The 27,972-nt window shown below is 57.4% G+C and overlaps 9 protein-coding genes across 9 annotated transcripts; 5 read left to right on the plus strand and 4 right to left on the minus strand.

Moving 5' to 3' along the window:
* Nucleotides 1-3,039: 3,039 nt before the first annotated feature.
* On the minus strand, nt 3,040-5,189 carry B0I36DRAFT_123741 (uncharacterized protein). The gene has a single exon (XM_046148078.1). It carries the CDS (start codon nt 4,806-4,808, stop codon nt 3,225-3,227), a length of 1,584 nt encoding a protein of 527 aa, XP_046013199.1. The 5' UTR covers nt 4,809-5,189; the 3' UTR covers nt 3,040-3,224.
* Nucleotides 5,190-7,418: 2,229 nt separating this feature from the next.
* On the minus strand, nt 7,419-8,636 carry B0I36DRAFT_363201 (uncharacterized protein; the record flags this gene model as incomplete). Its single annotated transcript, XM_046158769.1, has 1 exon — nt 7,419-8,636. The coding sequence occupies one exon, from the start codon at nt 8,634-8,636 to the stop codon at nt 7,419-7,421; it is 1,218 nt and encodes a 405-aa protein (XP_046013200.1).
* An 856-nt stretch (nt 8,637-9,492) lies between these two features.
* B0I36DRAFT_123749 (general substrate transporter) lies at nt 9,493-12,163 on the plus strand. The gene is made up of 4 exons (XM_046148079.1): nt 9,493-10,042; nt 10,191-10,982; nt 11,118-11,460; nt 11,637-12,163. The coding sequence occupies exons 1-4, from the start codon at nt 9,976-9,978 to the stop codon at nt 12,073-12,075; spliced, it is 1,641 nt and encodes a 546-aa protein (XP_046013201.1). The 5' UTR covers nt 9,493-9,975; the 3' UTR covers nt 12,076-12,163.
* Nucleotides 12,140-13,213, minus strand: B0I36DRAFT_123763 (uncharacterized protein). Its single transcript, XM_046148080.1, has one exon. The coding sequence runs from the start codon at nt 12,831-12,833 to the stop codon at nt 12,252-12,254; it is 582 nt and encodes a 193-aa protein (XP_046013202.1). The 5' UTR covers nt 12,834-13,213; the 3' UTR covers nt 12,140-12,251.
* A 3,658-nt stretch (nt 13,214-16,871) lies between these two features.
* Nucleotides 16,872-18,770, plus strand: B0I36DRAFT_363203 (G protein-coupled glucose receptor regulating Gpa2-domain-containing protein; the record flags this gene model as incomplete). The annotated part of the gene is made up of 2 exons (XM_046158770.1): nt 16,872-17,098; nt 17,180-18,770. The coding sequence occupies 2 exons, from the start codon at nt 16,872-16,874 to the stop codon at nt 18,768-18,770; spliced, it is 1,818 nt and encodes a 605-aa protein (XP_046013203.1).
* A 565-nt stretch (nt 18,771-19,335) lies between these two features.
* On the minus strand, nt 19,336-20,223 carry B0I36DRAFT_242505 (class I glutamine amidotransferase-like protein; the record flags this gene model as incomplete). Its single annotated transcript, XM_046149914.1, has 2 exons — nt 19,336-19,644; nt 19,738-20,223. 2 exons carry the CDS (start codon nt 20,221-20,223, stop codon nt 19,336-19,338), a joined length of 795 nt encoding a protein of 264 aa, XP_046013204.1.
* Nucleotides 20,224-20,823: 600 nt separating this feature from the next.
* Nucleotides 20,824-22,514, plus strand: B0I36DRAFT_123792 (uncharacterized protein). Its single transcript, XM_046148081.1, has 3 exons — nt 20,824-21,335; nt 21,412-22,180; nt 22,256-22,514. Exons 1-3 carry the CDS (start codon nt 21,291-21,293, stop codon nt 22,354-22,356), a joined length of 915 nt encoding a protein of 304 aa, XP_046013205.1. The 5' UTR covers nt 20,824-21,290; the 3' UTR covers nt 22,357-22,514.
* Nucleotides 22,515-23,617: 1,103 nt separating this feature from the next.
* B0I36DRAFT_324083 (uncharacterized protein) lies at nt 23,618-25,397 on the plus strand. Its single transcript, XM_046154055.1, has 2 exons — nt 23,618-24,395; nt 24,665-25,397. Exons 1-2 carry the CDS (start codon nt 23,707-23,709, stop codon nt 25,062-25,064), a joined length of 1,089 nt encoding a protein of 362 aa, XP_046013206.1. The 5' UTR covers nt 23,618-23,706; the 3' UTR covers nt 25,065-25,397.
* A 487-nt stretch (nt 25,398-25,884) lies between these two features.
* Nucleotides 25,885-26,298, plus strand: B0I36DRAFT_349595 (uncharacterized protein; the record flags this gene model as incomplete). Its single annotated transcript, XM_046156811.1, has 1 exon — nt 25,885-26,298. The coding sequence occupies one exon, from the start codon at nt 25,885-25,887 to the stop codon at nt 26,296-26,298; it is 414 nt and encodes a 137-aa protein (XP_046013207.1).
* Between the last annotated feature and the right edge of the window lie 1,674 nt (nt 26,299-27,972).

Raw genomic sequence — 27,972 nt, forward strand, 5'->3', positions numbered from 1 at the left:
TCTGCCGCGAAGGGGAACATACTGCACAAGCTAGGATACATGTGTAGCATATAGAGGGATCCATCTTCCTTTGTCAGCCACATCAACGACCCCGGCCCGGACACTGGGAGTTTTGGTGGAAGTTGTCAAATAGGCACAATTCTGATCTCGTACCCTGACTCGACTCGATGGCCCGAGCCTTTTCTGGCGCGGACTTGTTGCTCTGGAACCAAGTGGCCACGCTGGCCCCGGCCTCGGCAAGACTGTGAGCAACAGCGTAACCGATGTCAGCTGCACAGGCCGAAATGATGGCATCCCTAGCCTTCAACGAGAAACGGTCGGACACCCTTTTTACTGGGACAAGGGTGCTTACGGACATGATTACAGAGATGCGGCGTCATGCTTGGATCGTTGTGCACACGAACGAGTTTGCTGCTACATACTGGTTTGGAAAGAGAATGGCTACGCGTGTTTTGCAAGTCGATCTGACAGGTTGTGTGATGGGCAGAAGAAGCAACACCTCCTCTACCTGCCTACAACGGCTTTTGAGGGGGACCAAGTCGTCGATTTCCTCGAGAAGGAGGGACCCTGCGCAGGCGGCCAAGGTTTGGCGACTTTGTGCCTGGGACTGGGCCATATCTCTTCTTGTGCGGCGGCTGCGGGGCGGCAAGGAACTGGTCGGGCAGGCCGAGGGGCGTTCTGCGCAGCCTGGAGACGGTGCCGGCAGAGGACGAGCACCCCATGGTGTTGACGCACTGGAACAGAGGAGAAGAGAAGAGGACTCGGGGTTAGTGCTGGTGGTTGCAGGATGGGGTAGAGAAGAATAGCGGGACAAGCAAAGACTTACGGCGCGGCCTCCGCAGCTAGTGAAGGGGTAGTTGTTGTTGGTGCAGGCCCAGCCGACGGGGCAATCGGCATTTGTGCTGCAGGAAGGGCCGCAACCATCGCTGTCACAGACATTTGTTCCACTGGTGGTGGTCGAGTCGCAATAGCAGTTGGCGGAGCAGCCTCCTTCACCTGCTATATTCGTGTCGGGGGTGGTGCATGTGGGATACCGATAAGGGGACGAGACGGTGGTGGTCGAAACGAGCGTGGTGGTGCTCGGCTCGGTGCTGGTCGTCTGGTCGATGGTGGTGACGGTCGTCTCGACCGTGGTAAGGACGGTCGAGACAACCGTCGACGTGGCCGTGGGCGTCGTGGTCCTGCCCGCGTGGGTTAGTGGTGCGTGAGCAGCCAGCAGTCTTGATACTCTACTCTGGTACTCACACGCTCGTTGTGACGGTCCTGAGAGCCGTCGCCGTTGCCCTCGCCGTCGCCACCGCCCTCGGCGTCGTGGAAACAACAACCGTCTTGGGCGTCTCAATGCAGGTGCAGACCCGCGCCACAACGGTGCTGGCATACGACAGGAGATCTTTGAGCACCCCTTTGTTCACCCCTTTGTTCACCCTCTGTTCCGCCGCGGCCGTGCGCCGGGCCAGTTTTCCCGTCAGCACGGTCGCCGTCTTGGTCAACTCCACTGTCGTGCCGATCGTCGTCGTCGTCACCGTCGTCGACGTGGTCGTGACGGTGCTTGTCGTCGGGACAGTGGTAGACTGCGTGGTGAGCACCGTGGCAGTGGCCGCGGTGGCGCTAAAATATCCTCATGCCGCATTGTCAGCATGCTACCCCGTCGTCAAGATCAAAAGGGGCCACCTTACGTCAAGGTTTGGGTGGCGACGGTCGCAGCAACGGTCTGTGTCACCGTCACCACCGAGGTCCACGTAGGCGCCGTTGAGCTGCTGGTCACGCCGGCACTGGGTGCTTCGAGGAGCAGTAGGCAAGCACTTCAGGAGAGTCGCAAAAGATGCCGGCAATGATGGCCTCGATGCCCTTGCATTGTGTGCTTGGGCATGATCTCGTGGCCGCCATGGCGCCGGAAACGAGGCAACAAGCAAAGAGGACGCGAGCTATGGTCTTCTTGTTCGTCTGGCGTGCCATTGCCTAGGGTGAAGCCGCACCTTGTTCTCGTCTTCAAAGCAGACCAGGCAATGAATGCAATGCCAAACACCAGCTCGGATGGGTATTGTCGATGCGACCTTTTTATCTTCGCTCCCCACGCCAACTCAACACACGCAGGCTTCGCCCAACTCGGCATCCTGCCATCCTCCATCTCCAGCCCTCTTCTCACTAACGAGGCTGACGAAATCAGGTTAGTCTCAGTAAGATTCAATAGACAGGGAATTAGCATATGTAACCTGGATTTGTGGCTGGCTGGACATCTCCTTAGCCTGCAGATCTCGCGAGGTGTGCCATGCAGACACTCAGGAGCGCCTCCCCGCGTGGCCACTGGTGCAACCCGTGGATCTTGGGTCCTTGAAGACTGTTGGTCTGGACCGTATACTACCAGTCGTCAACGAGGCGGTCTTGGAGTCCAGCTGACGGCTACAAAAGTTCTTGCGCCACAGATTCGCGAGCTCAGCTGCTAGCTTACAATATATACATATACACAACGCCCGTCACAGAAAATGGTGACACTATGATTGCGTGAGAGACATGTTTCTATGAACCAGGCAGTCAGCATTTCGGGAAAGGCAATGGCCAAGACGCCAGAGCTTCAACTGGGTCTGCTCGTGCCAGGCATGGGACGCGACAGAAGACGTCGCCCTGGCACCTCGACAGCAAGAGGATTGGAATGCACTACGGACGGGGCGGTCATCAGACTTACAAACAAAAGGTGGTGGCGGCTACGCTTTTCCCGACAACGACCGGACCTCGTGCGACGACACTCGCGAAATCCCGCTCGGAAACTAGGAAACCCCGCACGCGACTCCAGCAATATATGCATGCGGGCGGGCATTTGACCCCTGGTCCAAAGGCTTTGGTATCCTGTGGCTGAGGATTCGCGCAGAGGCCGAGGCCAGAACGGGCAGTTGGACACTTCCCAGGAACAAGGTTCAGCCCGGGTCCGATAAGGTTTTAAGATTTTCCGGTGCACCATAACAAGCAATTCAAGCTGTATACATAGTAGGCCTGCTCGTATGCAGTTTCTATTGGCTGCGTTGGGTGCCCTCCCTCGCTAGGCACGGTATAGACAAAGAGCAGTTGATACTCGCGCTTGCGAAGGTCACAGGGATGGTGGCTGATGGGTAGCCCTCAGGTATCAACCCTCGACCTACTCACGGGTAAATCTTGATTAGTTTTGCGTTGATCAGATACTTCTCCTGCGAGAAACAAGCAGTAATGCAGAATTGGTCTTTCTCTAGGCATCAAACATCAATCTCGTCCAACTTCCTCTGCCAGTATTCCACTTGTCCCAACTGCCCGTAGACCGATTCTTCATCACTCTCCTCGCCTGGTGGCGGATCACACCACATCACGCCAATTTCCTCTGCAGCAGCTCGAGGGTGCAGCTCCAAGTCCTCCTGGGCGAGCTTTTCCAGCTCATCGTTAAGCCGTTGAACCCAGACATCGAGCATTTCTCTCCAGCCAAAACTCACTTCTCGGCTGAGGTCGATCCAATCGCGCCGCCAATCGTAATCTTTGAGAAAAGTTTTGTTTGCATATTCATCGCGCACTTTAATGATACCAAGGTCTTCCTCATCGTCCGGGATGTTGAAGCTCTTGACCACGTCTTGGAAATGAGTGATGATGTTTTCGAATACAGCCAGAATCTTCGTTGGCTGGGATGGTACAAAATTTGAGTCGCCGTTTCTTCCATCGTCTTCCGTGTCATCTTCATGTCCACCGAAGCCACAAGTGTGACTGATTGGCAAAGCCTCCAGTGTAATGAGTCGTAGTGCTGTAATAAACTCCTCGAAGTGGAGGCGACGAGCAGTGGCGGTAAGCACTCTCTCAAGACGTCTTGCTATCCGTTTAGGAGACGAGCCCTTCGGAAGCAGGTCAAAGCTCCCAAGCAGGAGGTAAGAGAACGGGCTACGGCCCGCTGGTGCACACAGGCATACTGCATCATCGCGTATGGCTGAGGTTAGTAATGTTGTCGTTAATATCACTGCGTAAGGATGCTCGTAACAGCCATGGTCCTCGCCGAGCTGGTGCCCCATGACTTCGCAAGATGCATGCGCTATAGTCGTGCTGTTGGTTATGTGCAGATGACTCGGGATCAAAAACCTGCGAGGGGCATTGCACTTTAAAGACGTTGTGCGAGTCATGTCAACTCCTTTCAGCAAAAGCCATTGGATCATGCGCCATTTCGGATAGTCTCGGCCAGCGAGCACTTTCTCGATAGGCTGTAATCCATCGCCATCGATAGCGCGGATATCCTGGAAACCGACAGACCAGAACGCTTCTGCCAACATCGGGAAGAGTTCAGTGTTGTGGTAAAGTGTCTGCAAGTTATCGCTCGCGCGTAACAGCCTTGGTCGCTCCAGCGCCGGAACGTTGGCCTGTGTCGAATTACCATTACTTGACGTTGTACCCTCGCGGAACTGAAGATTCCGCTTTGAAGCACTGTTGCCGAGCTGCGTGAGTGGAAGGCGATCATTTGCTAGCCAGCCGGAGTCCTGACAGTGAAGCCTGACCTCTTGGGCATAGAGGCTGCAACACTGGCTGCAGGGGATTCTGAACGATGCTGAGGTCAAGTGAGGACGCAGAGGACAACCTGCTCTGAACAAGACAGATAGCGTGGCGGCCCACGGACAAGCTGCATTTGACTGACAATCCCAAGGCAACGATATTTCGTCGCTATCCCTACAGCTTTTACAATTACTGAGAGTGAACTCGGCAAGCGACTCAACAGATAGAAGGTTTCGCAGCACAAGACCGCTGTGCTGAGCGCTCCACTGTGGCGCGGACTCGATTGCCAGCACAAGAGCCTCGGCGCAGCGGCCCATGTCTGCGGCAAGATAAAAGAGGTTCGGATACCCGAACGGCGCCAGCTGTGTGACCGATTCGGGATCCTGGTGGATCAGACGGAGAATGGAATCTGGCTGATTCCGTATAATGGCCTCACTCAACGGATCGAGATCAAATACTGTCAGTCCATGCACCAGCCGCCTGTGTATCAAATGTGTAATGAAGGAGGATTCTCTTGTAGAACTCACTTCTGGATGCTGTCGGGTCTCCCCCGAGTGCAGTATACAGGCTCCAAGCACCAGTAAGTCTACTTGGACCTTCGACACTCCCTTCGAGCTCGCTGGGCATCAGGCGACGGATCTGGCACAGCGCTCGATCCGGGTCGCCAGCACCAAAAGCGTAGTCCGAAGGCGGGCTGCATTTTCCGTTAACCATGTCGCCATCCTTCTGCTTGTCATATTGGGGTAATTAGGCTATCTCACCTTCCTCTGTCGTTCAGTTGATTCAAGAGGGTGCCATGTTGACCGACCAGTTCTTCGCCCATTTCAACAAGGGTCGTGCTAATATCGGCAGTCTGGTGAGCCCAGTATGGACCACTGAGAGAGAGCTGTGGCCCAGTCAACGAAGTCGTTCTGCAGGGTACGTCTGGTTCTGACTTACCAAGTTTACATATCTATGCACCAAGCTATCTCCATGCTCGTTTATATCGTTTGGACTTCCCTTCTTGGAATGGAACGTCTTTCGCAGCTTCCATAGTGCTTGGTCAATAATGTGAGAGATTTGCTGTTGATAGAGAGCCGGAGATGAGGCATGGTCGGACAAGACAGTTCGGTGGAAAAGCAGTGTTTGCAGAAACTGCATAACCTGGAATGACGGTGCTATTCGGCTGTCGACGCGAGTGTTATAAGATAGGGAGGGGCTGATGCACATCCAAGCGGTACCATTGCGCCATTCTGACGAGACGTTCAGAGCAATGTCCACTACGGCCTTGAAGCCTTCCAATCGCGCAGACAGAACGCGACTCCTACTATTGGTTTGTGTCGCCGAGTTCTTCGAGTATTTGCACCAAGGGTGATGTTTACTTGTACTGATGGTCTTCGACGAGACAGTTGCCATTGCAAAACGAGAAGACCACATCTGAGTGTTTCTGTAGGATCGGCAGTTGCAACGATACAGGAACGATTGCGGTGTCAAGGGCATATTGCTGACTTCCGGGCCGGCTTGCGCGGCAAGCTTCTTCTTGAGATCGCCAATGTCGACCACGAATTCGTTGAGCTCGCTTGGTCCCGACAGCAGGCGAGCGAGCGCCAGGGTATTCGCTGGACTGGTATTGATATCGTCCAGAAATGCGGTCCGTCTCTCCAACCTCTGCATCAGATCTATCATTGCGGGTGGTACCGAGCAGTCCTCTGCAACGGTTTCCCGAAGGCTTTGGGTTCCGATCGTAAAGGACTCCCTTACTTCCGTGATTGTGCTTGTTGAGTGGAGGTGTGGCATTTGGACAAAATTGCTCTCCTTCTGCCGGAAGGATACCGTCGTCTCGTCGAAGCTTTCTGTCCTTTGAAATGAGGAGATGCCATGGACCCCGAGCTCTGTGGTCGCGACACCCTGGCTCCTGCCATACAGATGTGGTGCCAACTGTACAGACTGATTGAAAGCTACCGCACTAATGTTTGGGTCAGTGAATGGGCACACTCGAAAGCATGCAGAGGCTCAACCAAAGAAAAGATGAGGAAACTCACAGGCCTAGTCCTTGCATGCTGACAAGCAGTATAGTGTTTACGTGAGCCAGACGCTGTTCCATCTCTTGTCGCTTCGAAGCACGAAAGCCATATTTCAGGCTCCTGTATCCATCTCTGCACTTGTCGCGAAAGCCCGCGCTTTCAACTGCACAGCCGCGAGCGTGCTCAGTGACAAAGCCGAGAACAGCCCTCAAGTCGCCCTCACAAAGCAAGATGCTCTCTTGGACGGCCCGGCAGGCGGCGGTACGCGTATTCGCCGTCGTATTCTTCTCCGTCGAGTCGTCGAATTGATTCAAGATCTGGCTGATGATGTCGAGACTGTTTTTCAAGGTTCTCGCTTGGCGCTCGAGCGCCCCCAGGTCGTCTGACTGGCTTCGAATTGCATCTGCGTACGTGATGATGCCCTTGCAGACCTCGAGGCCAAGCGAGATGGCTCCGAGAGCTAATCCTGCCGCCTCGGCCATAACGGCTTGGTAGGCTCCGTGGGCGTCTGAAACTGATTGTGTATTGGAGTTTGTGACGGGATTCTGTAGATAACCGCTGGTGGGAAGGGGAGGAGCAATGATAGGAACCAACAAAGAGGGGCAGTCTGCCTGACCAGTTGGGTACGCTTTATGTAGTCTCACTGCCAACCAACTGCAGATCTTGGGCATCGTCCTGCACTGCGCCGCCCGCAGCAACACAGCCACATGAAGTGGTGGCATGTACTACCTGTCAACTGCTTGACACCGGCACTCATCACACTAGACACGGGATTACCCGCTTTTCACAGGGGTTCTGAGCACAAGCTTCGTTTCGTCGCTAATCAGTGTATACACAATCATCAAGATGCATCGCTTGCCGTCTACATGCAATGCACTGGCTAGAAGTACAAAATCGCTATGCCTGTGTCGAAAACAAAATCCCCTACTCGAGCCTCTTCACAGACCAGAGATCCTCCGCATTACCCCTGAAAACCCTCTCGACGAGCTCTTGATCCGCGCCGCACAAGTCCACGACACTCTGCATCCACGGCCGAATGTCCAGCCCGTCATACCTTGTGTGCGGCCAGTCAGTCGCGAACACGACCCTGCTCATCCCCGCAACCCGCAGCAGCTCGCTCGCAATAGGCCAGACGTCCCTCGATGCCGTGTCCGCATCGCGAGGGGAAGTGGCGGCATCTTCCATCTCCGCGCTGAACCGGTACGCCGCTGACATCTTGACATAGACGATGCCGGTCTCCAGGAGGCGCACGAGCGCATCGAACCCGGGTATCGTGTACGGATCCCGCGTGGCCTGGTACTCTGCCAGCTGGGACAAGTGCGGGTGGCCCATGTGGTCGATGCACAGCTTCACGCCTTGGTTGTCTTTGCCGTTTTTATACTCGGCCACTAGCGGCTCGAGGATGTGCACCATGTCTATCGCGACATAGACCTGCACAACCCATCCGAATGGCTTGACAATCTCAATGTACCGCCGTAGTAGCGAGCGGAAGTCGTCAGCCGAGACGTCCTTTTGCCCGTGGGACTGGAGGTTGATGCGCACGCCGCGCACGCCGAGTTCATGCCATTCTTTCAGCAACTCGCTGCTCATCTGGCCGGTCGACGTGGATGACAGCGAGGACGACGAGGAACATGCCGAGAGACCTTCCCTCGCGGCCCACAGAGCAGGGTCCTCGAACGCCACGACGCCTCTGGCCCTGTCCGGACCGAGACTCTGCAGTGCGTCGAGCAGGCAGCTGTTGTCGTAGCCGTAGATGGACGGCTGCACGAGGACAATGTTGTCCAGGCCAACGTCCGCCTCAAACGCGTTCGCGTGCTGCAGCCTGGTCGGTGCCGTCGGGGACGGCGTGTATACTGCCTGCGGAGATAATGGGAACCGTGGATCGAGGACATGCATGTGCGAGTCCCACGATCCGGGCGGGATCCTGGACCTGAAGTCCAAATTTCTGCGTTGCGTTGCAGAGGGAACGTGCTCCGCTATTGACGCATCACCAGTGCCTGCATAGTCTGAGATTTTCGTGGGGTCCTCGATGGTAGCGGTGGCTAGCCATGAGGAGGACCGGAGATGCCTGAATTTGGATGAATAGCGACCAAAGATTTGGTCGAGGGCGGCTCTGGTGTGGCTCAGGGATGAGTCGAGCATGTTGGCGCGTAGTGTGTGACAGGCTTTTGTGGATTGACAACGGGACCTGGAGGTGACAGTGGTGCTTGTCTCATAACTCGCCAAGTCTGTGTAACTCAAAGCTGCTGGTGATACTGGAGGTGGTGGGAGCACTGCTGCCTTTGTCTTTTCTGGTATGAGTGGATTGGGTACCCTTGAGTCTGGACGACTGGGAGGAAGGGAACTAGTTGAAGAAGTGGACAGTGAGTGTAATCGGAGAGCATTGCAACGCAGTTCCTGCATGTCTGGTCTCGGGCGGAGCATTATCAGAGGAGTGACCGGGCTTAGGCCGGTCTGCGGTAGTGGTCCCAGGCGGAAGAAAGCCGAGCGTGGGGGCACGGCGAGGGCGCCGGGACAATGCATGCTTGGCTTTTTCTCGCTTCCTGTCACTGGGCTCTTGCTGTTCGAGGAGGTTTGGAGGGGCCTATTGCCGGTATGGACCTGCCGAAGCTCGATGTTCGGCTGCGATGGCCGAGGAGACCGAGGAGCTCTCACGCGGAAGTTGGCCGGGCCACTTACTTCTCGGACCACCTGGCGCCGAAACCGGTGCTTTTGCTACCAAGAAATGCCTTTGTTTGGCAAAAGAGAAATGCCCAGAAAAGAAGAGGCACAGCGCTGAAGAAAATGTGACCTTGTGCGGAAGTTGACCGATGTAGAGCCCGATGGATGACGATGTGGATGGAGGGCGGACGACGGCCGCATGCGCTGGTAGGTCAATTGAGAGGTGGACGGAATCAGACAACTCCAAGCATGCCTCGGTCAAGTTCCGTGTGGTTGTCTTTGCTTTTCTGGTCCGTGTGTGGTTCTCCCTTCCCGACAGGGAACACTCCACAGACCGCACTGGCCCATTAAGCTTCGCTTGGCCTAGTGTCGAGTTTTTCGTGGCTGCAGGTGGAGAGCGACGGATCCCCTTTTCGCCTCTTTCGCGACTTTGCTCCCGCCCTCACATCGTGGGGAATCACAGCGCTCACTCGCCATTAGGTACCTCAGTCGACACAGCAAAGGCCCGGGGACTCTCTGGCCACGACTGCGGCACGTCGCACACATCCCCGACGACACCCACGACCCCCACAATCCCCAGACTGCATCGGGCGGGCGTTGCTCCCCCTGCCGGCCGACGACTGGCAACTGCTTCCGGACTTCACCCCCTTTGCGCCATTCCCCCAGGATCAGGCACGGCTTCCCCACACTCGTTCCTCCGCATCTTTGTCCTAGGCCGTTTCTATATCAGACGCGGCATCCCCGGCCGAGGGCAGGCGAGCTACAGTTGCTCTGCTAGGACAGACATCGCATTTGCACGCGGCTCCCCTCCAACGGCACCATGGCAGGCATCAACTGGTATTACTACTTCACCATCATCGTCATTGCTTGCGGGTCTATCCCAAAGGGTAAGCTCTCCTCCCTCACTAACAGCCAGAAGGCAATTGCATACCTCCCTACCCCCCTCCCTTTGAGATTCATCACCACCCATCACTTTTCAGCCTTCCTCTCTACTGTTCGTTCCCGGTCAATTCTATCTGACAACCCACCTTCCAGGCTACGATGAGGGTGGCTTCTCCTCCTCCACGGGCTTGTCCTCCTTCAAGCAGGACTTTGGCCTCCTGCCCGCGCTGTGGGCAAACGACCCCAGCGGCCTGGCCGACCGCAAAGCCAACATCTCGTCCTTTGGCGTGCTGGGGGCCGCCATCGGGGCCCTCATGATCCTCGCCGTGTGCGACAGGCTCGGCCGCCTGCGCTGCTGGCAGCTGTCGATGCTGGTGTGGATGACGGGCAATCTGATGCAGACCTTCTCGTCGGGCATCCTGGGCCTGATGCTCTTTGCCCGGATCTGGGGCGGCCTCGGCGCGGGGGCCCTGACGGTCGTCGGGCCGCTGTACCTGTCCGAGATTGCGCCGGCAAAGAGCCGCGGCATGGTCGTCAGCATATACATGGTCGTGCTGCTGTCGGTCCTGACGCTGGGCTTCTTCATCTCGTACGGCGCCGAGCGGGGCCTGCCCTCGTCCAGGATGCAGTACCGCCTCGTCATCGCCATCTCGCTCGTCCCCACGGGCCTCGCGCTGCTCGCGTCCTTCTTCATCGCCGACACCCCCCGCTGGCTGGCCTCCCGGGGCCGCTCGGACGAGGCCGTCGCCGTGCTGGCCAAGCTCCGGCACGGCAGCGCAGCGGGCAAGCACCGCGAGGAGATCGAGGCCGCTGTCACCGCTGAGCTTGAGGACCTGCAGCGCCAGATCGACGACAAGGCAAAGGCCCTCGAGGGCACCACCACGTGGATCATCATCAAGGAGATTGCCACCCTGCGGACATACCGGACGCGGTTCCTGTTGGGCTGTAAGTTACATTGACCCCCCCCCCCCCCCCCCTTCCTGCTGCCCTTAACCAGCAACCTGTCTACTACTACACACATATGTGCTCTTCATCGAAACTGGGGGCCCGATCACTAACAAATGGGGTTCAAACCAACAGTCATCATGCAACTAATCGCCCAGTGGACCGGCGGCAACGGAATCACCTACTACGTCCCGGACATCTTCACCCTGGCCGGCGTCACGGGCAACAACACGTCCCTCATCACCAGCGGCGCCTACGGCATCGTCAAGCTCGTCTTCACCATGGCTTTTACCTGGGGCCTGGTCGACGTCTTTGGCCGCCGCGTCTGCTTCACCGCCGGCCTGGCGTTGCAGTGCGTCACCCACATCTACATGGCCGTGTACATGGCCGTGTGGCGCGACGTGCAGAACAAGGCAGCCAGCGACGCGGCGATTGCTAGCGTGTTTGTCTACGCGGTGGGCTGGTCGATTGGGTTGTGGTGAGTAGTCCCTTTCTTTTCTTTTTCTTCTTCGTTTTTTTCTTTGTTTCACTGAGGCCTCTCTGGTAACGGCATCACCATCCTCATCATCATTCACTTGAATTCCTTTACTCACCCCACGCCCCCCGTGTGCGTTGCAAATCCGTCAAAATCTAACATGATATATGTAATCCCAGCACCGTCCAGTACCTCTACTCGACAGAGATCTACCCCACCCGCATCCGCAACGTCTGCTACGCCTTCAACATGGCCTGCCACTGGTTCTTCCAGTTCGCCGTCGTCCGCGTCACGCCAAACATGTTTGCCAGCCTCGACGTCTGGGGCGCCTACGTCTTCTGGGCGCTCGTGTGCGCAATCGGCCTGGTCGTCCTGTGGCTGTGGGCCCCCGAGACTAAGGGCGTGCCCATGGAGAGGATGGAGGAGCTCTTCGACTGCAAGTGGTACATGGGCTGGAAGGCAAAGGTCGATCTGTCGTCGTCGTCACCGTCGTCGTCGGGCGCTGATGGGCACCGCTCTGCGTCATTGTCTTCGTCTGGTGGCTCAAAGCCTGTCATGCACAACAACATCACGAGGGACTGCAGTGAGAAGGCGGGCGTGGTCCAGTCAAGTGTCTAGAAAGTAATTAGTCTCTGTATCATAATTACACTTGGATCCTCGCAGCCCTTTTCTATCCCAGCGTCTGCCCCGTGGAAACGCTATGGTACGCCCTTCTCGTTTTGATTCAAGATCCAAGCCGTTCCAGTGACGAACGTCCGGAACTATCAATACACATGGGCGTGAACGACCCTTATTCAAAGATCTGCTATGCCGGTTAATCGTGCTGCAAGCTTTATGGATATACGACAGGCCAGGGTTAAAAACTCGTGCTGCTCGTCGCTGCAAATCCGGTGATCAAGAGACGTGGAGAGCGAGTCCTGTTCGACCTCATCTATTCCCGCCTGCCACTTCGAGCTACTCCCGCCTCGCACACGTGGCTCGAAGAGCGAGGCTGGCCACAGCCATAACAGAAGACCTGGCCACAATTGCACCTGGAACAACTTTGTTAGTCCTTCCCGAAAGTCCGGAACGACGAAACATAAAGGCGTAGAAATCAGCTCGTCGCAGCCACCGTTCTTCTGAACGAGGTTGTTGCAGTTCGGGCACCGCTTCCAGCCTTTAGCTTCCGCCAATCGCATGATCGTATCGCTTGCTTCGCTGAGTTCTGCGAGCCGCCCAGAATCGCACTTGCCGAAATGAGACTTGTGCAAGCATGTCTTGCAGGTTTTGAGGCTGCACTTGGGGCATGTGCCGACCCGCGGCCCGCGGTTCTGCGGTGGTATGTATGCCGCGCATGCAGAGTTGTGGCAGTACAGCTTGGTTTGTGGATTCGTCATCTCCTCCAGCTTCTCGCGATACTGGATGAGCTCTTCGGGGGGAACGACCTTCAAGTCGTAAAATTTGTCAATGGAGATGACGAAGCAGCATCTGGCGGGCGTAAAGGGTAGACTTCGGGTCGCCGCCAAGACATTCTCCCTGATACAGCTGAAGCATTGAGAATGATAACAGGCCAACGGAAGCGTTTTGTCTCTGGGCACACGTTCCTCACAGACAATACAGACAACCTCATCTTTTCGTAGCTCTCGCGGGACTCCCTAAGTCCTGTCAAGGCCGGATAGAGGAGGAGCTGGTCTTGCTGGGGCCGCGGCAGGCCCAGAATTAACTCGGGCCGGGAGAGAAGTGTGAAAGGTGGCGGGACCTGGAAATCCAGGTGAAACTGGAGCTGGTTGGTGATATAGTCAGTGTCAAGCGGCATAGTCTATGCACGACGCAGCTTGGAAGTGCCTACCAGTGTTTCTCGCTGGCGCAACACTTGGCGGTTGTAGTGCTGTTGTAGCCAAGGTGCCCAGGCGACTGAGCTCAGTAGCTTCGAAGGGATGCCTGATGGTCCCGGGATGTGTGACGCTGCCAGGGACGACTTGGGAAGAGGGCCCGGATAGCAAGCCACGTGTAAGCTCCGAGACACGCGTGGTGTAGTCCGATGCCAGAGTCCTTGCTGGTCCGATCGGTGTTCGGAGGGCGCTGATCTCAACAGGCCATCCCTGATAGTCGGCTTCGAGTGCATTTTGTCTCCGCGGGTCGGTTCCCGTCAGTCGAGAAGGGGGTTGATTGTGAGGCTGGTCGGCCATCTCGAGGTTGTGTAGCACCGATTGTTTGCGGTATGGCTGGATGATTCAAGACTGATGATGCAGTTTGCGGCGGGCCCGTGATGGCAGTGGAAGGCAGAAATGACAAGGAGGCCGAAGCTGGAAGGACGGTGTGAGACAGATCAAGCAGAGGAAGGGCGATGCTGATGAAGGCAGTTGGTGGATGTGGTGTTGAGGAGGCAGAGTACCATCTTCTCCTTGATAGCATGTGTATCTGTTTGCCGGTGACTGGGGAAGGTGGAATGTTGATGCCTCGTTGAACTTGTCAAAGGGTGTTTGTGGACGCCACGCAGACACTTGGCAATGTGGGATCAGAGCATGGATGTTGTGAGGTTGCGGTAGGCCGGTGGAGGAAGAGAGCAGGCAGAACAATCGATTTCGCAGGCTGGGGGGGGGGGGGGGTGCTGAGGCAGGAGCGAAGATGAGGCAGTCAGTACATTGTCCTTTGTGAGCGTGCGTGGCTGCCACCAACTCTCGACACACAATGAGCGCAATCCATGGATGGAGAGCACCGACACTACACGCATCAAATCGTGCCAGCGCACTCTCTTCAGTTCCACCTCACATCCACTCCACGCCTCGTCCACGTCGGATTATCCCTAGACTGTACCCGTCCATTCAGTATCGGAACAACGATTCATTGCAACAAGGAGCCATCACGTGGGCTGGCCACATCACAGCTCGGGACGACAAATGTCACAAGCCGCTCATGCGTGAGCTACCGCGGTTTTCGCTGAGCACAGCAAGCTCCAAAGATCTGACTAGGAACCTCACGCCTTCTTCTAGGCACGCCACACCACGACAAGCCGGGGACGATGCAGCATCCACCATCCAAAAGATCCCGACAATCGATACCGTGCGCAGTTCATTTGTCACGATGCACAAACGCGAAGCATGGGGAACCCTGCCAGTCACAATAACGTCCGGAGTACCGCTCTTTCGCGCGATCGGCTCGGTAGTCCGAGGCAACGAACGGATCAATCAAGAGCGCCCAACACATGATCCGTCCACATGTGAACATGTGCAAACGGGGAGAACCGCGAGCTAGGAGCGCTAGGGCCTGCACCCCGAGGTCCCTGAACAACCCGAGACTGTACCGGACCAAGGGCACGTTGCGCGCCAGTCTGTCGTTGGCGGCGCTAGTCGCTGCCCTGACCCCACAAGGACACATTCCCATCGGCAACCAGCATGGGTCTTCTCATGCCGGTGTTGCGGTTACTGTCACCGCTTGTTTGCCGAGTTTGGCAGCGAGGGCGGGGAAATTGCGCTCTGCCTCAAGATCTGTCACGATTGGCGCGCGGCAGATGTTGGTTGTGGCATGCCCCAGAGTTGTGAGTGAGTTGGGGTGGCGGGCGGGAGCTCCGCGACGTGAGGGACAAACCTGACAGCAAAGTCCTCCTGTGCGCATCATGACGACAGGCCTAGCCTCGATCAACCTGCCGCAAGACATGCTGACATCCACGATTGGCTTGGTGCGGCTGCGTGTCATCCAGCCGCAGCGGACAAGGCCGGGTGACAGACTACTGCGTACGTAGGCGCCAGGGTAGCATGCAACCCACGCCGCCCGGATCTCCGTCGGAAGGCAGCTCTCATCTCAGTGTGGCATTCACCGCCTGGGAGAGCAGGATGTTGAGTCCCGAGCGGTTGGGACGCACGGCACTGAGGGGATGAGCTGATGGACGGTTGCATGGACTGATGGCTGTCTGGAATGGGGATCGGCACCAGAACTCTGCGTGGTGGGCCATTACGAGGGAGGGCGTGGTGCCCTGCAACATGAGGGACGGCATTGCAATGTGAACGTCTGGCAAAAATACCTGGTCCGGTCGTCGCCTGAGGGCCCCGTCACCAGGGCGGATTAGGCGCTGGAGCCGTGCAGGGCTGGCCTGACAGGTCCCAGGTGTGCCCCAGCAGGCGCCTGGGCATGGGGGTTTTTGTGACGTGGGACCACTCATCTCGTGGCTGCCAGTCGTGTGTCACTTTTCCGTCGAGGTTGCTGTGACCTGTCAGGGCTGCTCGAGTGCTTTTCCGGATGGCGGTGGACGAGGGTTGCAGTCCAACAGGATCTGACGGGCGGTGCTAAACGTCTGAATTGGCCAGCACACCGCCAGAGGATGAGGACTGGAGCATCACCAGTCGCCCGCCGCAGCACTGCCCCCGCGGCTCCTCTCATTTATTGGGCGTCGTCCGCGGCAGGGCGTCGCTCGCCATCCAGTCGCGCATCGCGGGTTGGGGGATGCCCATCGCTGATCGGGCCCTCCGCCGGCCCGCAAGCCCACGCTGCACCCACTCACGCACGCTGCTCACGCGCCCCGCCTAGCTGCTGCCAGCACAGCACACTGTACAGCACCCGACTGCACTTTTGTCACGCTTCGCCGCGATTTGCGATGGGGCCCAGCTGGGAAGCCACCAATCCACTGGAATATGCCGCAGCCAGCTCTCTCTCTCTTTCTCGACCGCCACTCTCACTCTCCAACCCGTCAAAACCAGGAACCGCGCCTCGTCTCCCTCGCTTGCCCTTGCGGCCCATTGTCCCGATTGTTCTCCCATTGTCCCGCCCGCCCGTGATCAGCTGGTCTTACATGCCATCCTGGGGACAATATTGCCTTATTGCTCTCCACCACCACCCCGGCAGGTCCACGCCCGTCCCTCTCGTCAGGATTGCCTGCTTTGGGCCTCCTCCGCCTCCGGACCTGATTCCGATGCCCACACAACACAACTTTGTTTTTTCTCCCGCCGCCTCTAATTAACCCGCACCCGCTCCCGCACCACCTGCGCTGTCCGTCATCCTCGAGCGTCCACGTCACGTCCCTCGGGTCCTCCCGTTTTTTTGTTGTAGTTGTTGTTGTCAGCACTCGCTCTTCCTCTTCTTTCCTTCCTCTGCACTGCGGTACAGCCAGGAAGGCACGACTTGGCCCAGCACTACACACAACTGCTTGCCTCTGCATTCTTGATCCTCGCCGCCTCCACCATCGGGCACCGGGGTCAGTTTCTGCCGGCCTGCAGCTCACGGCAAACAACGGCGTTCACCACAGCAGCCTCGCAGTCAGCATGCGGCCACTCTCGCACTGGCGAGACCATACTTGGAGGACGCGGTAACCACGACAGGTTGTTCTGTAAGGGAACACCTCAAACGACAGCAACCAACGACAACAACAAGCATAGCTACAGCTACGCAAAACACCTTTAGATCCTGCTGGGCGCTTGCTCGCCAGCGGCCTGGCTTTTCACATGGCTCCAGCCCAGAGCCCCAACCCGGGCTTCACCCTGGTCCATCATGTCCTGCAGCGGGCAGATGCAATCCTCGGCCAGGACCATAGCCTCGGCGACACCCTTCCGTACCACAGGCGCCAGAAGATCCTCATGACCATCTCCATCTCACTCGCCTCGGTCAGCGTCCTCGCCGCCTTTTCGGCCTTTTACTGGTTTGTGCGGATGCGGCGAAGCTTCCGTCAGGAGTGAGTACATGCTGACGCCACAACCCCGGCTGCCTCTGCGGCCTCGGTCTCTCATATGACACACACTAACAACACCCCCAGCCTCATCATGCTTTTGATCCAGAGCGACATGATGAAGGCCATGTGGCTGGTTCTGTGCCCTCTCGTCTACTTCAGCACAAGCTCTCTCGACAACGAGTATTACTTCTGCCAGGTCTCGGGTTTCCTGCTGACGGCGGCCATTGAAGCTTCGGACATCGCCGTCCTCATGATTGCCGTGCACCAGGCACTGTACGTCCTCAACTCGCACGAAGGCGGCCTCTATCCATATCGCAAGATCGCCTACATCATCTGGGCCGTCCTACCCATCGTCATTGCCGCCATCGTCCCAATCTCCGGCGGCCAGTTCACCGCTAACGGCCCCAACTGTTACTTGCCGGTGCATCCCGAGTGGTACCGCCAGGCCTTGAGCTGGGGCCCTCGCTACTTCATCTTCGGGCTCATCTCCGTCATCTACGCCTCTGTCTACCTATATGTCGGTCTCCGATTCCGTCGCTTCGGCAAGGTGCAGCGCAGCACAAGCACCATGAGCCCAATGTTTGTCGCGCAGCCTGCCAATTTGGCCCTACAAGTCCCGCCAACACCATCCATCATGGATCATGGTCTGCTAGACTCCGCACGGGACAGCTTGTCCAAGAGCATAGGAAAGATCATAGACGAGCGCCAGGACTCTGTCGTCTCCACGGCGAGCACGAAATACATGAGCGAACGACAGAATCCGGGACGGCGGCCTACACAACCTGGGCTAGATGCGATTGCCTGGAATCTGCACAGTTTCAAGCAGCACCATGACGACTCAAGCGAGGGAGGTCAGGCGCGCACCCAACCTGTTTCTCGCCATGGGCCTGAGGAGATCGAACCAGCAGCTCTGCCGACCCGGCCGGCGCGCACAGCACAGAGAAGCGCGACACAATCCCAGGCCGTTGCTCAGCACCGCGAGGCCGCCTTGGTAGCACTGACCCGATCGGTATCGGCCCCAGTAGACACCACCACGACACCGTCGTCTTTTCCCTGGCACAAGACGCCCACAGGCACAACACCGCTCGATGGCGGGGTGATTCACCTGTCTGCAGACGCGACGGATGAGGTGATGCGCCGGTCCCGAGAACGAACCCACCGCCAGCTGCGCCTGCTGGTCGTGTACCCGATCATCTACGTCATCAGTTGGATCGCCCCGTTCGTGTCGCACGTGGTTGGCTATGACGACTATGCCAGCGCGACAAGGAGCGGTCCTTTGGAGCTCCAGATTGCCAGCATCGCGAGTTTCTGCATCGGCGCCGCAGTGGACTGCTGCTTCTTCATGGGATGGGAGAAGCCGTGGCGGGAGTTGCAGGGTGGGTTCTGGGAAGGCCTGGCGTCGCGGCTTGGTTCGGCAGGTCGCTTTTTCGCACCGTCGGAGCGCTTCCAGCCTCACGTGCAGCGGGATGCCCGCATGGCACACTTCAGACGGGCACAGGAAAACATTGATCGGGGCTTACTGGCGGCAGCCATGTCCAAAGCGCCACCACGACGGCCACGAGAGTGGTGGGATGACGTGGATATGGACATCGACGGCGTCTCTAGAGGAGATGGGAGGCGGCCCGTGTCGTACCACCTTGGCGGGTCAGAGTCCCGGAGGGACCTACAACAATAACGAAGGCTTTGGCATAGAGCCGGCAGCACGTCGTCCTTTTTCTTTTTGTTATGGTTTATGGCATGGCATGGCATGGCATTTTGAGCGATTGCATGGGAGGCAGGGACTGCTGCATCATTTGGACACTCGGGGCGGCCTTTTTTGTGATGCATTGCTGTGGCGCGGCACACACATGATATTGTCAGAGCATTAGCGCGGCGTTTATGGCATGGTAGTCAATGGCGACTACATATAGCATGGTGGGTGGATAGGTATTTTTGCTCTTGACAGTTATCCAAAACTCAGATTTATGGGTGTATCTTGCTCGCAATGTGCGCAAAGCGTGGGCTCCCGTCCTCCTAGGGACCCAGCATCAGAGTGTACGCGCTTCGGGTGAACCAAGCCAAAGTCAAGCAGACGATATCTATGTTCTACTGCAGCGCAGGTCAACAACAACAACACTTTCGCTCATGCATGAACGCTCCAAACCCTCTATCCGTCGTCGTGCAGCCCAGGCATCGTGGCGGTGTGATAAGCAGTGCTCTTTCTCTCTCTCTCCTTGTCCTTCTCTCTCTTCACCAAGCTACTACGCCTCCACCTTCTCCTCGCCAGCCCCGATGAACCTCAGAAACGTCCTGGCAATCTCGACGCCATCGTGGTGGTCCCCGACCCTGCGCATCCCGTCGGCAAAGATGTCGTCGCCCAGGATGCCGCCGTACTTTCTCAGCTCGAGGATCTCGCGGACCATGTCGGCCGTGAACTCTGGGTGGCCCTGGACGGAAATCATCCGGTCGGGGATGTACATTGCCTGGATGGCGCATACGTCGGTGCTGGCCAAGGGTGTGCACCCGGGGGGGAGGGTGAGGACTGCGTCGCGGTGCATTTGGTGTATGCTCTGCCGGTTTTGAAGCATATGGTTAGCGACGTTTTCTTTTGGGCGATGTGCGGGGTGTCAATGCAAGGAAGAAGACCAATCGAAGAAGCTCACCAGTGTACTCCTGCCAAACACCTTCTTCCCTTCGTCGTTGAGCTCGAGCGGGACGACGCTCAGCTCCCAGCCGCGCGTGTTCCTGCCGACCTCTGCGCCCAGGGCGCGCGCGACAATCTGGTGCCCGAAGCACACGCCGACGACGCGGACGCGCCCTCCCTCGAGGACGCGCCGGGTGTACTGGACGAGGTGCTCGATCCAGGGGTCCGCGTCGAACGAGTTGTGCTTGGATCCCGTGATCAACACGGCGTCGATGTCCTCGGGGTCCGGGTAGGCCGAGGCGAAGTCGCCGTTGACGACGTCGTGGTGGGTGATGGCGAGCGGGGAGTCGGGGCTGTCGAGCGAGTCGAGGGAGAGGGCGCGGGAGAAGAGGTGCCGGAAGACGCCGCCGTAGGTCTTGTATTTTGCCTGGATGCCCGGGACGGGGGTGTCGGCTTCGAGGATGGCGAGGCGGACCTTGTGCGGGGCTGGGGGTGCTGAGCCCATCTTGTGTGTGTGTGTGTGTGTCTGTCTGTGATCTGGGACGTGGGATGCGAGGTTGTTGTTGGGCGTGTCACGGTGAAGTCGAGGAACTTGGGGAAAGGAGGGAAAACGAGGGACGAGTGACGTCGGAGGCCGGGACGTTATCAGGAGCAATCGAGCGAATGAGTGCCGACCGGAGACGGAGAGAGCGATACCGGCGAGGGGCAGCGCCGCGCTGGCTGCGGGGCGCCAGCAGTTTATCTCTGCCGATCCGGTCGCGTGGGAAATGTCAGGGTCCACGCCAGGCATACCTAGGTAGGTGGACACGGGCAGGTAGCGACTACCTACCTCAAGGTACGTGCACAAGAGCACTGGTGCGTCCCCCTCCCCTGTGGGATGTTTTGCATTAGTGTTTTGCATTAGCAGCACACAGCAGCGCAATAAGCCAAGTACAGTACGTACGCCATCACACCAACGACGCAAATCTGATGGCCATGGAACCAAGGCTAGCAGTGGTGCTCAGGGGCCCGCATCCCATCTCGTCACTCCCTCCACCCACTGGCGTTATCTAGTGCCATCCTGTGATTGGCCATGCCAGTTAGAGGCGGTGGTGATGATTCAGGGCCGCCGCCATGACTTTCTATTCCGCTCCTATTCCCATGGGGGCCCAAGTATCATCGCTTGCCCTACGCCATCTCACCATCCGCGGCTCTCACTACTGCTGACGCAACGAGGCACAACACAACGCTCTGGGCTTGACTCTGGTCACCTGCGCAACTCAGCTTCCCCTTACCAAAGCAATCACGGTCCCCTTCGCCATTGGCAGCCATCTCACCCACTGGAGCCACACGACAAGCGTCTTCCCCCTATCGTCTGCGTTCCGTCAGCCCTAAACACGCGTCCACCCAGGCTGGACCCAGCCGCCTGGTCAGCATTGCCAGATCTGGGTCTGACGCTGCGTCTGGCCCCCAGCCCGTCTGACATATCGGCCTGATTCCGCTATATCATCCCGCGAGGCCCCCCCTGTGCCAAGCAATCCGTCCTGCCGTCCGTCTATATCACGCCCACACGGGGGCAGGCAAGTCGACAAAATGCAGCGCCTTGACGCATCATCTATTGGCCAGCTCCCCACCGAGGTATGCCATGTCGCCCGGCCTATGGCATAGGCCATGTATTTCTTGACATGCACACACTTCTGACACGCCCGCAAAGATCCTCATCCACATCCTCGCCCACTTCCCCACGCGGCAGCTCCTGAGCCTGGCGACACTCAGCCGCCGCTTCTATGACCTGGTAGGGCGACTACACTACTCACGCCTCCTCGAAGCTTCCCGGCTCGACGACCACGTCATGGTGCTGGAGTGCTACCACCCGAGCGTCAAGATCTCCACCCCCACCCTGTACTGCGAGTATCTCGGCACCGATGGTATCCAAGAGGCCGGCAAGGGCGTCCATCTTGCCAGCCTGCACAGTTTGTACTCACGTTTTAGACCCAGCGGCTCCGCGGACACGGGCAGGGGGCCGCCCCCCATCGCCGGCAGGAACATCTACGGCGGCCCTTCAGACAGCACCGGCCTGGCCCACGACCTCTTTCTCGACTCTGGCGAGCTCTTCTCCCAGCTGTGCACCCAGGCCAGCATCATCAAGGTCGATCCCAGCCGGGGCCTGTTCCTCAGCATCTCGAGCATCACTGAGGGCGTCATCCGCGTGTGGCGGAAGTGGTTGCAGATCCAGTCGCGAGTATCAGACCTGGCGGCGTCGTCTCCGACACGGCAGGGTCTCGAGAAGGGGGGGTCCAAACCGTCACCCGTGGGGGAAAGCCCCGCCGGTAGCACAGGCCACTCCGTCATCTTGTGGACCGACGTCCTCACCGAGAATGTCGGCCTCAAGTTCCGCGTCGTCGAGAAGACGATCGAAAACCCGCCGTTGCTCGTCGGGCCCAACGACGAGCCGCCCGTCGCTTACACGTTACAATATGAAGGCAAGTCGGTGTGCCTTTTTCAATGTAGATCTGGCAAGTCGCTAACCCGTGTCTCTCTCTCTTTCTCTCCCACAGAGCTTCTGGTCAGGACCAATGCTTTGCTGCTGAGCCTGGAGAGATCTCTGGCCCAGCAGGTCACACACGCAGGTAAAGCCGTAGTCATCGCCTCCATGTGAGGGGTTTTGCTTTGCTTTTTCTTTTTGCAATTCCATGTCTGCACTGCCACCCACTTCTGCCATCTGCGCGAAAGCAATACTCCAACGAGTAATGTAGCTCCAGGACGGGCGGTGTTGTATCTATCTATGTTTATTCTCTTACGTGTTTCTGCGCACTTCTCCAGGTTGGACTAATTCGTTTCCTGTTTCTTTGTCATTTTCTGTTCGCGCAGTCAAGGCGGAGGATTTCCTGAAATGCAGTCGACAGAGGCAGCAGTTCCTTCTCAACACCTATCTCAACCCCAACACCACCACCACCGACATTGACGACACAACATCAAACCCGGGCTCGGAGACGGGCTTTGCGGATTCCGTATGGCACGCTTGCGACCAGGTCGTGGAGCGCATCGAGGGAGGGATGCTGCGGGGTGTCGTTGCGCTTGGCGCGGCGATCGACTCGTTGCTCTTGGGGGTGAAACGGTGATGAACAGGCGAGGGAGGTAAAAAAGTCCCTCGTGTCAATATGGGGATGGGGCGGTTGTATGAAAAAGAAGAGATCAGACATAATGCATACGTACATATATACATATATACAGGCAGAGGATCACGCTTTTCAAAAGCGTCAGCAGATGCACCATGGCATCGCACTCCAGACCGATTGACGGCTTGCATCGTCTAGACACTCACACCAATAAGAACCGGGGTCGTCTTGATGGATATTTAACACGTACGGATACGGCCCCATGAAAACACTATACTAGAGTGAAGCAACAAGATCAAGACACAGGTCACGTGTGTGCATGACTATCAAAACATCAGACATACCACACACACTTTGCCGGCTCTCCAATCACAAGCGCTTGCGCGCGCGCGTGCGGTGACTCGGCCGGGCGGGAAGATCGGTCCCCGATCTGGGCCTAGTCTTAGCCAGCGGGGAAGGGAGCTGAACACACACACACACACATACACACACACTCTGCGACGGGTGGTGACTCGACTTGTCTCACAAAAGCGACACCGAACACGAGAGGGCTGACGCGCGTACGTGCCTTTTCGCCACTGGCTCTCTGTGGGTTGTGTGAGCCGCCTGAGATGGCCTCTCCGTCGACAAGGGCGCACTGCGCAGGTATACTCTTTCTAGGATACTCACACTTTGCCTGCTCAACCTCTGTATCTCGAGGGGCCACTCGGCTTGCGAAGGGCAACTCCCTGCATACTCTCGTACGACCTTCCAAACTCTGCATACGCACTTGTAACGTCCACACAACGCGCAAGGCAGTCACCCCCCCCCCCCCCTTTGCAGCTCTGGTGCACCACAGAGTTGCACTTTCTGTGCATCCAAGTTTGTTCTTGTGGCTAGCTAGTCAGAACATGACGGCGGCGGCAGTAGCACCGTCGCCATCGCCGGAGTATACCGGCAGCGCCGCCACCGGCCCCATGAGGGGATCACGTATGACGCTCGACGACGACCACGACAACGATATCGAAGATGCGGGAGGGACGAGACCAGTGGTTCCGGTGCCGGCGCCGGTGCCAGCGACGGCAACTACGACTGGGCCTGCGGTCCCAACGGCCGCGCTGCCGAGTGTATATCCCGGTGTGAAACCAGCAACGACAACGGTACAGGAGAGGGTAATCGAGCTGCGCGATGCCGTGAAGGGGAGACTCGAGGCGATGGCGGGGAACGGCGCCGCCGAGGGAGGTGTTCTGGGTGGTGACAGGCGTGGTTACGTGAGAATGAGGATGGAGATCGCCGACGAAGAGACCGGGCTGTTGTCGCTCGGACGCTCACCTGCACTCAGCACCGAGGCTTGTGATCAAGACAGTGTTGGTGGTGGAGGAGGAGCTGGAGGGAGGCTGTCTCGGGACTCCGGTCGTGATCTGGAAGGAGAAGGAGACAGTGGCGTCGGTGGCGGCCATGTCCACGGCCACGACGATGCACCAGCGGCCGAGCGCAAGATCCTCGCCAGGGACCTTGCCGTCTTGCGCGAGCACCTGGAAGCGTGCCGCGTTGCTAGCGAACGGGCCGGGCCTACGGTCCGGCGGCGGTGTCTGATCTTGTAAGTAAGCGCTCCGTTCCCCTCCGTCCACTTCCCCAGCCTTCTGAGCTGTCATCGTGTGTACCTGTGTTATGCGGGGAAAGGAAGCATATGCACATGTTCCCCCGCCCGACACACGCGGGGCCGGATGTTCCCCAATCAAGCTGCGGAGTGCTTCAAATCTGGCGCAAGCCAGACTTGGCTCGCGCATTGCATAGCTCACTCTAAATCATACCCATCAGCGAGCATCAGCTGACATCTGATCCTTTTCCTTTTTGACTCGACCTCAGCGGACTCATAGGCTTCCTCGGCATGGTCGTCTTTACTTCGCCGACAGGAGGGCTCGGATGGTTGTTCATCCCGTACGCACTATCGCTCATGGTCGCCATGGGATCCTGCGACTTCTATCTCAAGACCAAGGCGCGTGCGTGGGGCATTCGGCGGGACATTGAGATTGTGGAGGACGCGCTGGGCAAAGTTGCACATGGGACGGTCGGTCAGATCGATGCGAGACACTTTGGTGGTGCTGGGGAGGGTGTTTGGGCGGAGAGTAGTACCCGGGCGGCCTTGTTCGATGCGTGCGTATGCTGCCGGAGGGGGTGGTGGAGGCGGGTGAGGCTGCGCTGGACGGATGTGGTCGGGCGCTGGGATGAAGCGCGGCGGTATCGCGCTTGGTTTGGGTGTCGTTGAAGCCTAGACTCGGGGCAATTCCGGGGCATCTGTCAAGGTAGACAGACTATGCAGGTGAAGTTTAAAGCTTGAGGAGCATCACTAGCAGGTGATGGACAGGGCCAATGTGTCTTGGTGTCCGGGCCATGTGGGAACTGTACGCAAGGGTCATGATAACTTTATTTCGACGGTGGAGTTGGAATGGTGGAATAACATAACTAAGCTTATATACTATTTGTTTTGGTTCGCAGTCTATAGAAGTCTATATGTTTGACACATGCCTTGTGGCTGCTTTGGATTGATCAGCGTCTCGCTGCTATCTTTTTTCGTCCTTAGGTTCCACGTAGGTAGCAGCGCAAACTGTAGTCGACTGTGAATGCCCACTTGTGCTTATCTGTGCGAACTCGTGGACGCACCAGGGCTCTTTCCAACCTCTTGACCCACCACTTCACCACGAGATTCTGAAAGACTTGCCTCATCAAGAGTGAAGACACTCACAACCATTACAGAAGCCGTATTCCGTGGCATCAAGGACCCGTTCACGAGGATTCGCACTCACAAGTTAAGGTTGAGCAGTACATATCGTAAACACTTTGATAATGGCTTCCAGAGGCGAGAGGGGTCTAGACGCCAACACTGGGCTATAGCTCATCTTCCCTTGGAGTTGACCGTGTTGGAGATGTCCGGCATCAGTTGAGCAATGGTGTGGTTTCCGCCTTAGAGTATTCGTCTCATACACGGTCCACAACCATAAATAGTTGTTCGAATCCTGTCAGTATCGCCAGTAGAAGATCATCACCACTGCAAGAATCTGTTCCACAACACCACCCGCACGAACAAAATGAAGTTCACACTCCTCCCTGCTGCCCTCCTCGCCGTGGCCACCGCCATGCCAGCACCCGAGGGACTGGCGGAGCGCGGTGACTGCGGCAAGCTGCCCACTGGCACCGGCCCGATTCCCACACCCGACACTCCCTCGGCCTTCCTCGCGCTGTCGAACTTCTCTACCATCGCCAGGGGAGCCGGCACACCCCCGGGCTTCAAGCAGACCTACCTCGACCTCCGCGCCACGACCGAGACCAGCGGCTACCTCGGTTACACAGACCTAACGACTTATAATGCGACCACCTGCGCCACCAAGTGCAAGGGCATCAAGAGCTGTGTGGGCTTCAACATCTACTTTGAGCGCGACCCGACTCAGGTCAGTGGAAGAGTTGTTCCCTTGAACCCAGTCCCTAAACAACAAAACACATGAAAGAGGAATCTGGCGACATTAGTTCTCGCCGCGGCAATTACTACACGGGCATGAAGAATTGCTACCCGGGCATGACTCTTACACGGGCATGACCTTTTGCAGCCTCTGATTGGTCCATCCCTTTTTGTTAGTCAATCTAGATTCTGCCAACGCTTCCCTTGTACCTCGGGATTAGCTCTCCACCACGACGATCGACGAGACATATGGAAGCTATTCACTAGCTAGCTACTACACCAATTACCTCTTGTCGCATGTCAAGCCTACTGATAATGATTGTTCGTGAAAGATACCATATTTGTCAAGGTCACAGGGCTCCAGGCGTGGTGTGTTAGGCCCCCTGCTGAGACCAACACTCATACACACGCTGTATCAGGAATATCCAATAGCCTCATCTTCCAAGGCATCTGCATCACAAAGCAGGTCATTCCTTTGTGCTGAAATTGGTCCCCTCTTTCCTTCTTTCATAGTCAAATCAACTGCCCCTTTAACCATGTTCTCATCCGTGCGTGCGACACTCTTCCTGTCGCGATCAAGGCCGTCATTATGTCCCAGCCCGACTCTCGATCTAGCTCAGCAAGCAACCAACGACTACGAAGCTATCAATTACGTCCCCGACAACGACAGCGGCAGAACCAATCTGAGAGTTCAAGACCACCTTCGTCTAATAGCACAGGGACGAGCATTGGCCCACACTATGGCGTGGGAGACGACGAGGCACTCTATAATGCTTTCGCCTCGTACCCAGAGACCTTCACGACCGCTCCACGCCCCCATGGATCGCGTGGGCTGAACGAGCCACCATGGGAGCTGCGATTCGATCATGAGATTCACCTATCGAATGATTTCCCAACCCGAGGAAGACGGTCGCAACGAGTAAGAATGCCTATACCAGGCCCGGAAATCGACCAGCCACCTGCCTGCTCTCCACAACAATCAGCACAAGAACAATTCTCTCCAACAAGACCCCAGTTTCAGTCCGCCCTTAGGCTAGTGCGCGAGGTGATTGGGACAGATCGAAGACTTACCATCGAGCTCGTCCGGTCATACGAACGAGTCCGCCAATGGCGCGAGATATGGGGCTACTCGCCGCTCAGTTCAACTGCATTCGAATCATCTCCGCCATACTCGCCTCCCCGAGAAAGGCACTCTCCGCCTATCGCCTCGCCGCCCTCGCCCGACCACCCCTTGTCGCCTGTCCCTGACCCGATCCCGAACCCACCTATCCCAGGCGACCCAGCGCCCTCAGCCGAAGTCTTGTTCGAGTGGGTGAATACTTTCGCGAAGGCTAATGGCTTCGGTATTGTTCGACGAAATGCCTACTCATATAAGGGTCGGAAGATCCGGTACTCTTTCCAATGCGATCGATTCGGAGAACCACGCCCCTCAGAGAGTACCGGTATTCGGCAACGGAAGTCTCGAAAGTGTGGTTGTAAATGGATGGTCATTGCCGAAGCACTGGAGGAGGGTAGATGGCTTCTACGACACCACGATAATTCCGAGCATAGCCAGCATAACCACGGGGCCAGTATCAAACCATCCGCCCATCCCTCCCACAGACGACTCACTACACCTATCAGGGCAACAGCCGAATCGACAAGCCGTCGGATCGGAATTCGGGCCCGTGACGTACGCGCGATCGTCCTGGAGCAGAATCCCGAGTCATCCTTTACACGA

The sequence above is a fragment of the Microdochium trichocladiopsis genome (assembly GCF_020744255.1).
Source record: "Microdochium trichocladiopsis strain MPI-CAGE-CH-0230 chromosome Unknown B0I36scaffold_5, whole genome shotgun sequence".
NCBI classification, from domain to species: Eukaryota; Fungi; Ascomycota; class Sordariomycetes; order Xylariales; family Microdochiaceae; genus Microdochium; species Microdochium trichocladiopsis.

Excerpts from the sequence above, each read along its gene's own strand:
- B0I36DRAFT_123741 (XM_046148078.1), bottom strand. The coding sequence starts at position 4,808 with ATGGGCCGCTGCGCCGAGGCTCTTGTGCTGGCAATCGAGTCCGCGCCA.
- B0I36DRAFT_123749 (XM_046148079.1), top strand. The coding sequence starts at position 9,976 with ATGGCAGGCATCAACTGGTATTACTACTTCACCATCATCGTCATTGCT. Across the intron at positions 10,043-10,190 it reads TTGCGGGTCTATCCCAAAGG|GCTACGATGAGGGTGGCTTC; the intron begins GTAAGCTCTCCT and ends CCCACCTTCCAG. Across the intron at positions 11,461-11,636 it reads GGCTGGTCGATTGGGTTGTG|CACCGTCCAGTACCTCTACT; the intron begins GTGAGTAGTCCC and ends ATGTAATCCCAG.
- B0I36DRAFT_123763 (XM_046148080.1), bottom strand. The coding sequence starts at position 12,833 with ATGACGAATCCACAAACCAAGCTGTACTGCCACAACTCTGCATGCGCG.
- B0I36DRAFT_123792 (XM_046148081.1), top strand. The coding sequence starts at position 21,291 with ATGCAGCGCCTTGACGCATCATCTATTGGCCAGCTCCCCACCGAG. Across the intron at positions 21,336-21,411 it reads TTGGCCAGCTCCCCACCGAG|ATCCTCATCCACATCCTCGC; the intron begins GTATGCCATGTC and ends ACGCCCGCAAAG. Across the intron at positions 22,181-22,255 it reads TTACACGTTACAATATGAAG|AGCTTCTGGTCAGGACCAAT; the intron begins GCAAGTCGGTGT and ends TCTCTCCCACAG.
- B0I36DRAFT_324083 (XM_046154055.1), top strand. The coding sequence starts at position 23,707 with ATGACGGCGGCGGCAGTAGCACCGTCGCCATCGCCGGAGTATACCGGC. Across the intron at positions 24,396-24,664 it reads CGGCGGCGGTGTCTGATCTT|CGGACTCATAGGCTTCCTCG; the intron begins GTAAGTAAGCGC and ends ACTCGACCTCAG.